This window comes from Pelophylax lessonae, assembly GCF_965119305.1.
Source record: "Pelophylax lessonae genome assembly, chromosome: 5".
In the NCBI taxonomy this organism is placed as follows: Eukaryota; Metazoa; Chordata; class Amphibia; order Anura; family Ranidae; genus Pelophylax; species Pelophylax lessonae.
Genome location: NC_138772.1, coordinates 352,753,154 through 352,770,619, shown reverse-complemented (window position 1 = coordinate 352,770,619; position 17,466 = coordinate 352,753,154). Strand labels below are relative to the sequence as shown.

General features: G+C 46.8%; 1 protein-coding gene across 1 annotated transcript in view; it reads left to right on the top strand.

Annotated features, from left to right (window-relative positions):
• The first annotated feature begins 676 nt into the window (after window positions 1–676).
• LOC309556248 (Y+L amino acid transporter 2-like) overlaps window positions 677–17,466 on the top strand; it is a 52,513-nt gene continuing 35,723 nt past the window's right edge. The window contains exon 1 of the mRNA XM_082258662.1: window positions 677–1,192. Coding sequence (XP_082114788.1) covers window positions 748–1,192 — 445 coding nt within the window. The 5' untranslated portion in view covers window positions 677–747. The remainder of the gene's footprint in view (window positions 1,193–17,466) is intronic.

Below are 17,466 nucleotides of genomic sequence, written 5' to 3'. Positions count from 1 at the left end.
AATACTGGGAGCCAGTGGCACTCACAGCCAAGTGAGCTATTCAGGAGACAGAGGGGGTGGGGCTGAGCCCACGGTTTTGGAGTGTGCCTGCTTGGGTGCCCCCAGAGCAAGCTGTAGGGGCACCCGGCAGGAGGGAGGGGGACCTGAGAAGAGGGGGATCCAGGCTGCTCTGTGCAAAAATACTGCACAGAGCAGGTAAGTATAACATGTTTGTTATTAAAAAAAGTTTTAATATTAGGTAATAGGTATATTTGAGTAAGGGTGAGGGGAGCAGGTAGCATATGGGTAGCACAATGGTTTAGTGGTTAACACTTCTGTCTTGCAGGACTAGGGTCATCAGTTTGAATCTCAACTATGACATAACCTGCATGGAGCTTGCATGTTTTCCCTGTTCTTGCTTCAGGTTTTTCCCACACTAGAAAGACCTGCTTGAACCGACTCCTGTCTAATTTGGCCCTAGTACTTGTATGCACGGGAGGTAGTTGTCGGTAATAATTAAATAAGCTTTCCTTGCGGGTGGGGGCAGCACCAAGTAGCTGGCCTAGGGAATAAAAAATAAAATAAAATATTGAAATCTGTCCCTAATTGCTTGTTCCTGTAGGATACTGATGTTTTTAAAAATAAAACCGTTATTAAATATTTATTTATTTATTTAATTTTATTTTAGGCTTTCACTGCATCGGAAGAACATACAGCAGTCCAGCTGTGGTATAGCTGTCTATTGTTACAATAACGCACAATTTAAAAATGAAAGGCAGCTCAGAAGATTTTTCCACAGATATAGTGCAGCTGAAAAGGGAGATGTCACTTCTCCATGCAGTGAGTATGGTTATTGGGAATACCATTGGAGCAGGAATATTCGTTTCAACAAAGGGAGTTCTTATGTACACCGGTTCTTATGGATTGTCACTCATTATCTGGGTGCTGGGAGGAATATTTTCAGTAATCGGATCTCTCTGCTATGCTGAACTAGGAACAACAATTACTAAGTCAGGCGGAAGTTACATATATTTAAAGGAATCATTTGGAGGATTTGTGGCCTTTTTATATCTATGGAGCTACATGCTAATAGTCTCTCCTGCCAGTGAAGCTATTCTGGCTGTGACATTTTCCCAGTACCTCATTCAACCATTCTTCCCAACATGTACTCCTCCACAGTCTGCGGTGTTCCTGCTTTCTGCGGTATGTGTGGGTGAGTCTCTCAGTGTTCTATTACTAATCATAGAGCTGCATTATATTTGATTTCAATGAAAAATGGCACTAATCTATGCTGAGTACCATGCATGGTTTGTTACTAACTCAAGTCAATAGTACAGGGAATACTACAAATCAAAACTGCTGCTTTTATCATCTTATTTTTAACCATCTCTTTATGAGCCTGCAACTATTCAAAATATACAAATCAATTATCCTTTCTATCATTTGGATTAGCATTCCATCCCTTCATAATGCTCAAAGTATTGTGATTGTAGAGGACCCATGTACAGGTTTAAAGTGTAAGTAAACCCTCCTATCCTTTTCAGCCAAGGAAGCTGCCATCTTGGCCACTGTTTAATCTTCAACTGCCATAATGTTGCACATAGGATCAGTTATGACACCAGCCAGTGGATGGTTTGACAGTTTGTTTGAGAGCACATCCAATGTGAAAAGGTTAAATCTATGGGTTTACTTTTGCGTTAAGGTTTGGGTCTGGCTTCAACATTTCTGCCACATTAAGAGTGCCCACCTTTCTTTGGCATGCCTGCCTTTTGGTAGAATGATGTCCAACTAGTGCCAATCTCTGCTTCAAAATCAATAGGAAACTTCATTGTGCCTACAAACTATTACTAGTCTGGATGGGAGAATCTGCCTGGGTTTGGTTTGTGAATAATTTCACAACTCTTGGATGTAGATTGCATAAATTGCAGTGAAGATTATTAGAGCCTGTGGGAAGAATCTTGTTGTTCATTTCTGGCTATATGTAGGGATAATAATCCAGATTTTTTCAAACAAAAGGCATGGAAAGCTGGGCACTGTCACGGGGGACATGTGCCAATGCCAAAAATTAAAAATAAATAAAATAAACAGTATCTCATACCAGCACCGATTTGTCAGCTCTCCCCAACAGTCTAACACACACTAAAAATATGGTTGTTTTAAGCTCACCCTTTTTTATAAAGAGGGTTAGCTACATAGTTGGTAATAATTAATAAAGACACTGGTTCATTCAGTATGTGTGTGTGTGTGTGTGTGTGTTTATATCACTGCCACTTTTTGAATTTATCTACACTTCCAGCTGACACCACCAACTGTGGTCAATGGTCAATGGGCCCAGCCCCATGTATATATCAGCTGTCATCCAGCAGAGCTGTCAGTAGCGGGCAAGCAGTCATTGGATGCAGATGTGTGTTGGTGGGTTTTTTGGGTTTTTTTTGGGTGGGTCAGCAGGTGGTGGGCATCCTGGTTAATGTGGACCTGCATCACTGGAAAAAATTATTGACTACGGATGTACATCGTGGGACTTTTTTGAGGGGGTAGGGTTTTCTTTTTTATTAAAGGTCTAGTCAAAAACTTCACTTTAATTAATTTTTTTTTTTTTTTTGTGAATCAGTAGAGGTTCTGTGTACATCTAACACATGGTCCACTGTCCTGTGCGGACCGTTCTCTGCTCAGCGGGGATCGATCCACCGATCCCCGCTGAGCAGGCGGATGACAGCTCCGTCTCCGCTCTGTGTGCAGAGAGGGAGGTGTCAGAGCCCCCGCTGCTCTCTATGGGGAATCGGATCCAATCCCCTGGACGGATGGAAAATAGGGTTTCCATCAGTCCGGATTTCATGGACAGGATCGGATGAGGATGGCAGCGGGTGTCAGCAGACATGTCACCGCTGACATCCGCTGCCCCATAGGGATGCATGGAGAATCCGATCACATCCACCTAAAAAACTGACAGACGGAACTGATTGGATCGTTCGTGTGAAAGGAGCCTTATTCATATGGTTGGCCTTCATCCTTTTTTGGCCTGCCAGATTACATGAGGGTCTAATATGGATTTTTCAGGGGGACCTCACTATTTTTTTTCTCCTGCTTTTTGCATGAGGTTCCCCAATAAAAGACATACCAGTCCAGGTGGGCATTGTATAAAGAAGGGTAAAGCCCATGCTGGTTTTTTTTTAGGGGGGGGAGGGGCTTTGTGGGCTATCTCCTATTAACATCTATATTCATCTAAGATAAGGGAATCCCCGGTTGTTTTGTTTACAAACAGAACGAAGCGTCCAGGAGTTGTAATCTTACACACTTTTTCTTTGTTTCACTTTAAACATTACTAAAATCACTGCTCCCAGCTAAATTGGACTCTAAAGCTGGATACACACTATCCAACTTGTGGTTAGATTTCCTTCAGATTTACCTTTTCTATGTAGTGCAAGGGCCTGCCAGATTGCATACAAATTCAAAGTGTTTAGGTTTGACCTCATATTATATGGTTTTGGTAAATCTAAAGGAAAAAGTCTTCAGAAAATCTTATAGTGTGTATGGGCCTTAGGGTTCCCTACTATTGAAGGGGTGTTCGCAACTTGTTCAGGTGGGGGGACTTTTGTCTCCTTTTGGGCAGTGGTGGGATTCAAAAATTTTAGTAACCAGTTCCGACTTTCAAGCATGGTGTAATATTTTTTTTTCTCTAATGTCAAACAAAATAAAATAAAATCTACTTGCTTTTGGAGAGTCTTTGAAGTTTTTAAAGAATAGTATGCAGGAGGTTATTATCCCTTCGTCCCTTTTTGATCTTTGAAGAATTCTTCATAGACTTTCTCTAAAGTTGAAGCTGTGTGGGTCAAGGTAGAGATTCCTATATAAAGGGGGGAAAAGTAAGACACCACCTTAGAGAACTGAACACATTGAACAGTGTGCCGAGGCACTGACGCCTAACACTTAAGTAACATTACATTACATCTATCAGTGTCTTCTTTAAGACACATACTCCAATTGATGCAGTGAGAAAAAATTAAAGAGAGAACAACAAGTAGAGGACCAAAATTCTGAACGATCACACAGGAAACCCTCTGGCCTACAAAAAAAAAAATATATAAATATATATATATATTGCAACACAGAGGGATTGACAGAAACACACATTCATAAGACAGATACATAATACATTGATCGGTCAATCAGGGGCGTACCGTGGGGTTGGCCAGAACGGCGCCCGCCAGGGGCGCAGGCCGAGGGGGGGCGCAAAAACATTGGCAATGTAGCAGTGAATTACTGCTACTCAGCCTGTGCCCCCGGCGGGCGGCCGGCGCCCGGCGTCCCCCCTCCCTCCCTTCCTTTTCTTCACTTTGCCTTCCACCCATGCTCTGGGTTTGTTCTCGCTGGAAGGTGTCCCCACCCACCTGGCTGCTCGCGGCTGCTGAGATGAGCGTCGGAGCGTGTTCCCGGCTTTCCGCGAGATGCTGCAGCTTTGATGGGGAGGGGGAGCGCGCCCAGTGACAGGATCACACTCAGGGGGAGAGAGTGTGTGTCTGCGGGGATCCGGGCCGGGATGCGGTGATGGAGGTAGGATCACGGAGACTTCATTGCCGAGCAGTGCACCATCCATGATGGTACAAGGACCGGGGGCGGTGTATCGGGCCCTGTCAACCCCCCCTCACTCCCTGTCACCCCCCCACTACTACCTGTCAACCCCCCTCACTCCCTGTCAACCCCCCTCACTCCCTGCCACCCCCCCTCACTCCCTGCCACCCCCCCTCACTCCCTGTCAACCCCCCCACTACTCCCTGTCACCCCCCTCATTCCCTGTCACCCCCCTTATCCCTGTCAACCCCCCCTCACTCCCTGTCACCCCCCCCTCACTCCCTGTCACCCCCACTACTCCCTGTCACCCCCCTCACTCCCTGTCAGCCCCCCTCACTCCCTGTCAGCCCCCCCTCACTCCCTGTCACCCCCCACTACTCCCTATCACCCCCCACTCCCTGTCAACCCCCCTCACTCCCTGTCAACCCCCCCACTACTCTCTGTCACCCCCCTCACTCCCTGTCACCCCCTCACTCCCTGTCACCCCCCTACTCCCTGTCAACCCCCCCTCACTACCTGTCAACCCCCCCTCACTACCTGTCAACCCCCCCACTACTCCCTGTCAACCCCCCCTCACTCCCTGTCAACCCCCCTCACTCCCTGTCACCCCCCCCCTCACTCCCTGTCATCCCCCCTCACTCCCTGTCACCCCCACTACTCCCTGTCACCCCCCTCACTCCCTGTCACCCCCACTACTCCCTGTCACCCCCCCCCACTCCCTGTCAATCCCTGTCACCCCCCCCTCACTCCCTGTCAACCCCCCTCACTCCCTGTCACTTCCCAGTCCCTGTCACCCCCCCACTCCCTGTCACCCTCCCCTCACTCCCTGTCACCCCCCTCACTCCCTGTCCCCCCCCACTACTCTGTCACCCCCCCTCACTCCATGTCAATCCCCCCTCACTCCATGTCACCCCCCACTACTCCCTGTCAACCCCCCTCACTCCCTGTCAACCCCCCCTCACTCCCTGTCAACCCCCCACTCCCTTTCACACCCCCCCTCACTCCCTGTCACCCCCCACTACTCCATGTCAACCCCCCTCATTCCCTGTCACCTCCTCTCACTCCCTGTCACCTCCTCTCACTCCCTGTCACCCCCTCCCTCACTCCCTGTCACCCTCTCTCACTCCCTGTCACCCCCTCTCACTCCCTGTCACCCCCTCTCACTCCCTGTCACCCCCTCTCACTCCCTGTCACCCCCTCTCTCTCCCTGTCACCCCCTCTCTCTCCCTGCCACCCCCGTCCTCTCTCTCCCTGCCACCCCCCCTCACTCCCTGTCACCCCCCTCTCCCTGTCACCCCCTCTCTTTCCCGGGCCCCCCCTCTTCATGTCACCCCTCTCTCTCTCTCCCTGTCACCTGCCCTCTCTCTCTCGCTGTCACCTGCCCTCTCTCTCTCCCTGTCACCTGCCCTCTCTCTCTCTTTCCCTCTCTCCCCCCCTCTCTCTCTGACCTCCCTTCTCTCTGTCACCCCCTCTCTCTGTAACCCCCCCTCTCTCTCTGTCAAACTCTCTCTACTTGGGGGGGGGGCGCCGATACAGTTCCTCGCCAAGGGCGCTGGAGACCCTAGGTAAGCCTCTGCGGTCAATACATACAAACATAGATGATTGAACGATAGACACAAATAAATGATTTATATAAAATAGATATTGTAATATTAATGATTTATATAAAATATATATATATATATATTCATGATTTATATATCACAGTGTCCGGCTTTAATTCCAATATTCACACTTGCCTTTTTTATCGCTGTGTATTTCGTTTGTACATACATTAAGTATCACATCAAGCAGAAAAGAATTGGAAATAAATTGTCTCACCATTGAAGCTACCTATATTATTCTCATATGATATGCTCACCAAATGCAGCCTACCAGTGCCCAACAAATGCAGCCTACCAGAGCCCACCAAATGCAGCCTACCAGTGCCCAACAAATGCAGCCTACCAGTGCCCAACAAATTCAGCCTACCAGAGCCCACCAAATGCAGCCTTCAGAGCCCACCAAATGCAGCCTTCCAGAGCCCACCAAATGCAGCCTACCAGAGCCCACCAAATGCAGCCTACCAGAGCCCACCAAATGCAGCCTACCAGAGCCCACCAAATACCGCCTACCAGAGCCCACCAAATACAGCCTACCAGAGCCCACCAAATGCAGCCTACCAGTGCCCACCAAATGCAGCCTACCAGTGCCCAACAAATGCAGCCTACCAGTGCCCACCAAATGCAGCATACCAGTGCTCAACAAATGCAGCCTACCAGTGCCCACCAAATGCAGCCTACCAAAGCCCACCAAATGCAGCTTACCAGAGCCTACCAGTGCCCACCACATGCAGCTTACCAGTGCCTACATCACAGGTGTGATCTCCCGCTGTGTCACAGAGCTTTTGAATTTCCCAGGCCGCCACTGTAACAAAGTCCTACCTCCTAGACTGGCTCCCATGATACACGTCATGCTAATTTGATTTCCTGGCATTGGATCAGTGTGCCGTCTATCCCAGGAGCCGGTCTAGGGGGCGGGACTTTGTTACAGCAGCCGCGCGACATTTCAGAATCAAGCTCTGTGTCACAGCGGAGGAGGAGGGAGGGGAGGACTCTTGAGCTTCGGTGCCCCTCCTCTGCCTCAGCTCACAGTGCCTGAGCGTGGTGCACCCCGTGCACCTGCCCAGGATCGGCCCTGATTTGAGATGTATATTCTTTTTTCTATGTAACTGCCTGTAATGTTATTTTTCAAAATCTAATAAGTACATATTTGAAATAAAAAAGTTTGAAATTTGACCCTTAACCACTTCTGAATTGGAAGGATTTGCCCCCTTAATGACCAGGCCATTTTTTGAGATTCGGAACTGCATTACTTTAATCACATTTCACAAGTCCCTCCCCCATACAGTTAGAAAACACTCCCCTAGGCTCACACCTAACCCTTTGATCATCCCTAGGTTAACCCCTTCCCTGCCAGTGTCATTATTACAGCAACGGTGCATATTTTAAGCACTGATTACTGTAGTAATGTCACTGGTCCCCCCCATAGTGTCAAAAATGTCAGTTGGGGGTCCGATCTGTCCGCTGCAATGTCGCAGTCCCGCTCAAAATCACAGATCTCCGCCATTGCTTAACCGCTTGCCAACCGCCCACAGTATATTTACTGCGGCAGTCAGCCCCTCCTGGGCAAAGCAACGTAGTACTACATCGCTCGCCCAGGAGCCTGTAGGGGGCGAGCGCGCGCCGCCGGAGGCACACTCCCGCCCCGCTCGTTCACGGCCATCCCCGCGCATGTGACCGACGGCTCTGATGTCCGCCGGTCACTTGCGATCTCCCGCTGGAGAGGGAGAAAGGTAGATGGCTAATGTAAACAAAGCTGCCTGTCATTCTCCCTGGTGTAACTGCTGAGACTATACGATCCTGCTATGTAGGATCGTATGTCTCTGTGGTTACATCACAAGCCACGCCCCTTGACAGTTAGAATCACGCCCCTAGGGACACACTTAACTCCTTGATCACTAATAAAGTTAACCCCTTCCCTGCCAGTGTAATTTTTACAGTAACAGTGCATATATATAGCACTGATTACTGTAGTAATGTCACTGGTACCCCCCAAAAGTGTCAAAAATGTTAGTCAGGGGTCCGATCTGTCCGCCCCAATGTCGCAGTCCCACAAAAAAATCGCAGATCGCCGCCATTACTAGTTAAAAAAAAAAACAATAAAAATGACATAAATCTTTCCCTTAGTTAGTAAACGCAATAACTTTTGCGCAAACCAATCAAAATACGCTTATTGCGATTTTTTTCACCAAAAATATGTAGCAGAAAACAAATTGGCCTAAAATGTTAAAAAATTTTGATTTTTACATTTTTTGGGGGGAATTTCATATATAAAAATGTGAAAAATATTGTCCTTTTTTTTAAATTGACGCTATTTTTTTGTTTATAACGCAAAAATAAAAATTGCACAGGTGATCAAATACCATCAAAAAAAAGCCCTGTTTGTGGGAAAAAAGGACGTCAATTTCATTTGGGTACAGCGTCGCACAACCGTGCAATTGTCTGTTAAAGTCACGCAGTGCCGAATCGCAAAATAGGCCCTGGTCTTTGAGCAGCCAAATCCTCCGGGGCTTAAGTGGTTAAACAAAAATGAATAAAAATTACACATTTTACCACAAATATGTAGCAGAATACAAATTGGCCAAAAAGGATGAAAAAGGTAATGTTATATAGTAGACCGCGCAATTGTCAGGTAAAGTAACACGGTGCCGAATTGCAAAAAATGGCCTGGTCTCTGTCCAGAAGTGGTTAAGTACAGTCACTTCTTAAGGGTCAAGGGGCCCTAGATATTTAAAAACTATGCCGCTTTGTAAAACATTTAGCAGGATTCCTATACCATGTGTGTTACACTTCCCAGGTGTCAGGAACAAATCATCAGCAGCGCTATTAATGTGTTCGCTCTTCACGAGGATTTGTTCCTGACACCTGGGAAGTGTGTGTAACACACATGGTATAGGAGTTTTTGTTGAATATCTATCTTATTTCACACCTTTCTAATAAAAACATTTAAGGTCAGACAGTCAGTGACTCATACCTGAAGGCTGAAGAGTGAAGAACATTTATTTGGGCCCCTCCAGAATCCTCTTGTTTACCCCATGCTGCTACTCCTCACGTGCTACATGCACCTGCAGGCAGCCTGCAGTGCTAACCGCGCTGAAAGAAGTGGGTGGAGTGGAGGCGGAGCCAAATTGGAGTAGACGGGGCGGCGGCGGCACGTCAGCGTGGAGGAGGAAGATGTGGCGACACTGGTTGCTAGACGCTAAGTGGCTCTAGCAACCAGTGCTGTGTGTGTGGGCTCCCAGCAGAGAGAGAGAGCGGCCACAGCCAGAGCCAGCGGAGTCGGATGCTGATGATCCATTCCAGATGGTGCAACGGGTCACTGAACAGCTTTTTCTTGCAGGTAGCCTTTTTTGTACATTGCCATGATAAGGTGGATCTTCAACCTCAACCATTGTTTTTGCCGAAGGTGGTTTAGGCCTTTCATCTCAACCAGGACATTGTTTTGCCTTCTTTTTTTCCTGACCTCAGTTGCTAGGTAACAAGGCCCTCCACACTTTAAATGTGGTTCAAGCTGTCAAGAACGTATCTGAAATTAACTGGCAATCTGACTCTCTATTCATCCTTTCTCAAGGGCCTAAGAGGGATCATGTGGCTACCAAATCTACTATCACGTACCTGATCAGAGGCCGAGGTGCTGAGAGGGCTTCCCTTGTGGCTAAGTGCAAGGCACCCCTGGAGGTGGAGACAGGGAATGCTGTGCCCAAAGGAACAGGGGTCGCCAGCTGCGGCAAGCTCCGGTGAATAGGTGACTGCGGTGGTTGTAGACACGTAGTGCGTGCTGAAATGCAGGATGCCTTGAAGGTGACTGGAGAAGGTAGCCAGGCGTGCGACAAGAGCGAGGTCAAGATCAAGCCAAGGGGTCAAACACAGTTCATCAAGCAGAAGAGGAGTCCGTAGGAGCAAGCCGGGGGTCATACACGGGAACAGCAGACTGAAGCAGAGTGGGTAAACAAGCCGATGGTCGGAGCCAGGAGGAGAGACGAGACAGGTGAGACAAGCCGGGTCGGTAACAGGTAATCCAAGTAAACAGGAACAGGAACTCAGGAACACAGGAAACAGGAAGCTGAAGATCATCCAGCAACTAATGGCTGGAGCAGGCTGGTTTAAATAGGCCACTGGGCGTCGCTGCATTAGTGTGGGCGGAAGATCCAGCTCTCTTGTGGGAAGTTCCCTGACAGTGCCCCCCCCCAAAGGGCAGCCTCCGGATGCCCAATTGGGCCTGCTTCTCAGGATGCTTGTTAAAAAATTCTCTAAGAAGTTTGGGGGCATGAACGTTATTTGCAGGCTCCCATGAACTTTCCTCAGGTGAATACCCTTTCCACTTAATCAGGTATTGGACCTGTCTTCCCCTCTTTCGGCAGTCTAGGATGGCCTCTACCTCATACTCAAATTCCTCACCCACCGAGATGGGAGGTGGAGGTGGATCACCCCTTCCTGAGAAAGGGCCAGAAGAGGCAGACTTGAGCAAGGAGATATGAAAAACAGGATGGATCCTGTAGGAATCCGGTAAGGAAAGTTCGAAGGCTACAGGGTTGATTTCCTTCTTGATTTTGAAAGGGCCAATGTACCTTGGACCCAACTTCCGTGATGGGCAGGGTAGTTTGAGGTTTGCCGTGGAGAGCCACACTTCATCCCCCACTTTCAAGGCTGGATTCTCCTTTCTCTTCTTGTCATATGACCTCTTATAATCTTCCTGCGCTTTACGCATGGTTGCCTGGAGGGTTAGGTAGTTCTCTTGGATAAAGGTTAATCTATCCTGAACCGCGGGTACCGTTGCTTCTGGTACAGAGTTGGGTAAAAAAGAGGGGTGAAAGCCGTAATTGGCCCAGAATGGGGATTGGTTGGTGGTAGCATGAATAGAGTTATTGTAAGCAAACTCTGCGCAGGGCAGTAAGGCCACCCAATTATCCTGTGAGAAGGAAGAAAAACAACGAAGGTATTGTTCCAACGTTTGATTTGTTCTCTCCGTTTGGCCATTGCTCTGGGGGTGATAGGCAGAAGATAGGCAAATCTTGATATCCAAAGCCTTGCAGAGGGCCCTCCAGAATCGAGAGGTGAATTGTACCCCCCTGTCCGAGACAATACTGTTTGGTACGCCATGTAGCCTTACAATCTCCTTGATGAAGATATGTGCTGTGTCCATGGCTGAGGGAGTGCCCACCATAGGCAGGAAGTGTGCCATCTTTGATAAGCGGTCTACTACTACCAGGATAGTGGAAAAACCTTCAGAAGGGGGCAGTTCTACAATAAAGTCCATAGACAACATCCTCCAAGGCTGGTCCGGAACAGGCAGAGGTCTTAGCAAGCCCCAAGTCTGCGTGAGACTTCCTTTACTTCGGGTACAGGTCGTACAAGAACTTACATAGTCTTTGCAGTCCTGTCTAAGGTTGGGCCACCAATAGGAACGTTGGATCAGTTCTAATGTCTTGCGGACTCCAAAATGGCCTGCCAGCTGGTGGTCGTGGAACGTTTTAAGAACCTGGACTCTGGCTCCCTCGGGTACAAAAATCTTATCCCTGTGCCACAAAAGACCTTCCTGCCTTCTAAGTGTGGGGATTTCGGACTCAGGGCACCGGGAGGAAACCTGTTCCAGGGTGGCCCTTAGATCAGGCTGGATAAGAAGAAAGTTCTGGGGAGACAGAATGGTGCTGGGGGTGGCAGTATTTGGGGTCTCAGGGAACATTCGTGACAGAGCATCCGCTTTACCATTCTTGGATCCTGGGCGATAGGTGAGGTGAAAATTAAACCTTGAGAAAAACAAGGCCCACCTGGCCTGTCGTGGTCTCAAGCGCTTGGCAGATCTGAGATACTCCAAGTTCTTATGGTCGGTGAATATCATAATTGGGTGCGCTGCACCCTCCAGGAGATATCTCCACTCCTCCAGAGCGACTTTGATGGCCAGCAGTTCCCGATCCCCAACATCATAGTTCCTTTCCGGCTGAGAGAGCTTTCGGGAGAAGAAAGCCACTGGATGCAATAGTGCTTTAGGGCCCAGACGTTGAGATAGGACGGCCCCTGTGGCGACTTCAGATGCATCAACCTCCAGTACGTAGGGCAGGGCGGGGTCGGGATGCTGCAGGACAGGGGCAGAAGTGAATAACGCCTTTAATTTATCAAAAGCCTCTTGAGCCTCTTGGGACCACTGGAAGCGGCAGTGTTGGCGGGTTTGCTGGGTAATCGGGGCGATAATGCCAGAAAAGTCCTTGATGAACCTCCGATAGAAATTCGCAAACCCTACGAACCTCTGAATGCCCTTTTTGTCCGTGGGAGCTGGCCACTCCAGGATGGCAGATACCTTCTGGGGGTCCATGGCTACCCCATCAATGGAAATGATCAGACCCAAAAATTGTATAGAAGTCTTTTCAAAGGAACACTTCTCTGCTTTTGCATAGAGTCCGTGTACCCTTAGTGTGGACAGCACTTTCTTGACATGGATTCTATGTAGTTCCAGGGTAGGGGAGAAGACAAGAATGTCGTCCAGGTACACAATCATGAAGTTATCCAGGTATTCTCTAAAGATATTATTCACGAAGTGCTGAAAGGTAGCTGGAGCATTACATAGACCAAAAGGCATAACCAGGTACTCAAAATGCCCAAAACGTGTTCGAAAGGCTGTTTTCCATTCATCGCCCTCGCGAATGCGTACTAGGTTGTAGGCACCGCGCAAGTCCAATTTAGTAAAGACCCGGGCGGTACGGAACCTCTGAAAGAGCTCAGGAACAAGCGGAAGAGGGTACCGGTTTTTAATTGTGATTTTATTGAGCTCTCTGTAATCCACACAGGGTCTGAGGGTATGATCTTTCTTTTCTACGAAGAAAATTCCGGCGCCAGCTGGAGAAGATGAGGGGCGGATGAATCCCTTTTTAAGGTTTTCATCAATGTACTGGCGCAACACCTCAAGCTCAGTCTCTGAAAGTGGAAAAATCCTTCCAAAGGGAACTTCTGCACCAGGTAATAGCTCGATAGGGCAGTCGTAGGGGCGATGAGGTGGTAGTATATCGGCCTTCTTTTTGTCAAAGACGTCCAGGAAATCATGGTAAACTGGAGGAACGTCCTGGCTGGAGTCGGAGACTGGCTGGACGGTCAGGCAACTGGAAGGAGACACAGGTTTGGGTATCAGACAGTGCTGAAGGCAGTAGGGGGACCCAAAGGAGATCTCCCTTCGGATCCAGTCTATCTGCGGGTTGTGTGCCTGCAACCATGGTATCCCCAGAATTATGGGGAACATGGGGGAACATAAAATATCAAACTTCAGGAACTCTTGATGGCCAGAGTCAGTAATGGTAAGAATAGGTACCGTCTCGTGAGTAACAGGCCCGGATCGAGGAGTGGTACCGTCGGCCAACTGGACCTTGAGTTTAAGTTCTTTAGTCTGAATAGGAATCCGGAAGTCCTTAGCGAGGGCTGCGACTTGCTGGCACAGAGCCTCCAGCTGGGAAGCACCTCTGTCGGCCTCTGACATATTCTGGCTGGATGATACTATCACGTACCTGATCAGAGGCCGAGGTGCTGAGAGGGCTTCCCTTGTGGCTAAGTGCAAGGCACCCCTGGAGGTGGAGACAGGGAATGCTGTGCCCAAAGGAACAGGGGTCGCCAGCTGCGGCAAGCTCCGGTGAATAGGTGACTGCGGTGGTTGTAGACACGTAGTGCGTGCTGAAATGCAGGATGCCTTGAAGGTGACTGGAGAAGGTAGCCAGGCGTGCGACAAGAGCGAGGTCAAGATCAAGCCAAGGGGTCAAACACAGTTCATCAAGCAGAAGAGGAGTCCGTAGGAGCAAGCCGGGGGTCATACACGGGAACAGCAGACTGAAGCAGAGTGGGTAAACAAGCCGATGGTCGGAGCCAGGAGGAGAGACGAGACAGGTGAGACAAGCCGGGTCGGTAACAGGTAATCCAAGTAAACAGGAACAGGAACTCAGGAACACAGGAAACAGGAAGCTGAAGATCATCCAGCAACTAATGGCTGGAGCAGGCTGGTTTAAATAGGCCACTGGGCGTCGCTGCATTAGTGTGGGCGGAAGATCCAGCTCTCTTGTGGGAAGTTCCCTGACATCTACTATTTCATGTTGGTTTTGTTAACCTATCTCTCAAGTCTATGGTTGGAAAGGAAAGGCTCCACCTTTTCTGGTGATTGGCTCATTCTTTCATCATCAGGCTTCAGTGGCTCAGGTCAGCAAGGCCGCAACATGGTCTTCAGTTTACAATTTTGCAAGATTTTACCAGTTGGATTTTAGAGCCGTGGAAAATGATGCTTTTGCTCACAGTGTCTTGAGGCTGCTGTATAGGTTCTTTTTGGCCAGTCGTGGTTGCCATGTCTTTCTCCCCTCATGGGTACTGCTTTAGGACATCAGTGTGGGTAAGGAAATATAGAGCTGCTCTGTGTTCCATGATGTATGATAAAGAAAACTGGATTTTTTACTTATCTGTAAAATCCATGCTGTGATGTACTGCTTGCTACAAAACTGAGGTACTTCCTATATTAGAGGGGTTATAAGTGTGGACTTCCTGTCTTTTTGCCAATGCTCAATCACCTTTAGGTGGCTTTTAACCCTCAAAGTATGACTAATAGTGCTGATCTGTGTGCAAATCCAGGTGTTCTTCAATAGATGATAATGCCTCCTTAGTAAAGAAGCTTTGCCATCTTAGTTAGAACTTTTCCTTCAATTCAGTTATTATTTATGTGCTTTTTTTCTGCAATGCACACTCACAGCATTTTATTTTTTATTTTCATTTTATCACATAGTTGCATAGTAGGTAAGGTTGAATAAAGACACCAGGCCACCCAGTTCAACCTGTGTGTGTGTTTGTGTAAGTGTTTATGTCACTACCATTTCCCATATCCCTATATATTGCGTTCGCTAAGAAACACATCTACACGTTTTTGGAATTTATCTACACTCCCCACTGACACAGCCAACTGTGGAAGGGAGTTCCATATCCTTACCGCTCTACCAGTAAAGAATCCCTTATGCAGTTAAAGGTTAAAATGCTTCTCATCCATTTTCATTGACTTGCTGCGTGTCTTCTTCAGAGATATAAAATGAATAGTTTTACTGGAGTCACCATTTAAATATTATATTGTGATAATGTCTCCTCTTAAGTGGCTCTTCTCCAGGGAGAATACGTTTAGTGTTTGCAGCCACTCCTTATAACTGAGGTCCTCCAGCCCTCTAATTAACTTTGTTGCCCATCTCTGGACTCTTCTGTTCTCCAGTACATCATTCCTGAGGACCGGTGACCAGAACAGGACAGCATACTCAAGTTTTGTAAAGTGGTAGAATTATAGTCTTATCACTCTCATACCATTTTTAATGCATTCTAATAGTCTGATAGCCATGTTTGTTGCAGTTTGGTGTTGCATGCTATTGCTGAGCATATGATGAACGAGGACCCCCAGATCCTTTTCCATCCTCGATTCCCCCAGAGGTTCTCCCCCTAGTGAGTAACTAGCATTAATTCTTTTAGCCTTAAAGTGCATTACTTTAAATTTTTCAATATTACAACTCATTTGCCATGTAGTTGCTCACCCCTTCATAAAGTTCTTCTTGTAAAGTTGCTATAGCTGTTGTGAGGTTATCACTGATTAAACACTGAGATTGAACTATTTTTACCATCCTCAATATCATTTTTGAATATTGGTACCCCGTTTGCTTCTCGCAAATCAGTTGGTACCATTTCACTTAGCAAACTGTCTATAAAAATGATGAATAACAGTCTGGTTATAACCTGGCTAAATTATTTGAGGACTGTCAGGTGTAAGCTATCTGGTCCTGGTTATTTATTTACATTACGTTTTTCAGGTCTTTTTTGAACACTTGCCTCTGTTAGCCACAAGGGTAAATTCCATGTAATGTTACCAACAATACTGTCATGTTTGTTATACCCCTCCTTTTTTCTTCCTTAGTTTTTTTCCAAAAACTAAAGAGAATAATGTATTTAATACAGTTGCCTTCTCCCTGTTACTTGTGACCAACTTCCCCTGATCAGCCTTTATGGAGTCAAAATGCTCTGATCTCGCCTTTTTTTCTATTAATATATTTAAAAAAAATTTGGGGGATTTTTTTACTCTCCTCTACTATGTGTCCTTCTATTTCTATCTCTCTCTCTGTCTGTGTCTATTTTAGCTGCCCTGTTTGTGCTCTTATTGCATTCTTTGTAGTGTTGGAATGCTGACAGTGACCTTTCAACCTTATATTTTTTAAAGGACAGTTTTTTCTTGTTAACATGCTTTTTTACACTAATATTTAGCCACCCAGGTTTAACATCTGCTCTTTTTTATTTTTTGCCTATTAGAATGCACTGACTAATGCCATGACTTATTATTTCCTTAAAACACTCCCATTTATCCTCAGTGTTCTTTGTTTGTAGAATGTGATCCCATTTAATGTTGTTAAGTATGGAATGCAGCTTAGTAAAGTTGGCTCTTTTGAAATGTAGTGTTCTTTTTCTACCCTCCTGTCTCCTTTTGTTATAATTTATGGTGAACATAATTACTCTGCGATCGCTGTTTCTTAAATAATCCCTTGCTTCCACATCTGCATCAGCTCTGTGTTGCTTGTAATTAGTAGGTCTGGCAGAGCATTTTTTCTAGTTGGAGCATTCACCAATTAACACATGAAATTGTCCTGTAAATCATTCAAGAAATAACATGCCTTAAATGAGCGAGTTCCGTCTGCCCAGTCGATATCAGGCTAACTGAATTCCCCCATGATAATAAAATTGCCCTGCCTCATCGCCAGTTCTAACTGTGTGAGGAGATTGGTCTTCACTCCATCCTTCAGATTAGGCGGTCTCTAGCATATACTCACAATTAACCATTTGTTTTTTTCCCTTTGAAGCTTCAACTATAAGTATTTAGACTGCTCCCTTGCCCCAAAAGCAATGTCTTTCTTCATATTCACTCTCAAAGCACTCTTGACATAGAAGCGCACCCCACTCCCTCCTCTACCTACCTTGTCTCTCAGAGACGGGGAGTAACCCTGGACAGTCGCTAGTTATGTTAGCTGTCAAACTAGGTTTCCGATATTCCCACAAAGTTGAAATCCTCCTCATGTATCAGTAGTTCGAGTTCTTCCATATTTCTAGCATTTGTGAACATGCCTTTTAATTTTGTGCATATTATTTTCCCCTTTTTAGTACAAAAGCTGCAATAGGATATAGGTATTAAAACTGTATTGCGGGCAATGACCCATTATCCTGTCTTAGTAGCAATTTTTATTGAGTATTGTGTTACTATGAAATTATTCAAATTCATGTTTTACATGTTTTAAAATATATATTTCTAATATAAAAGGACAACACTAACTTGATGACTGCA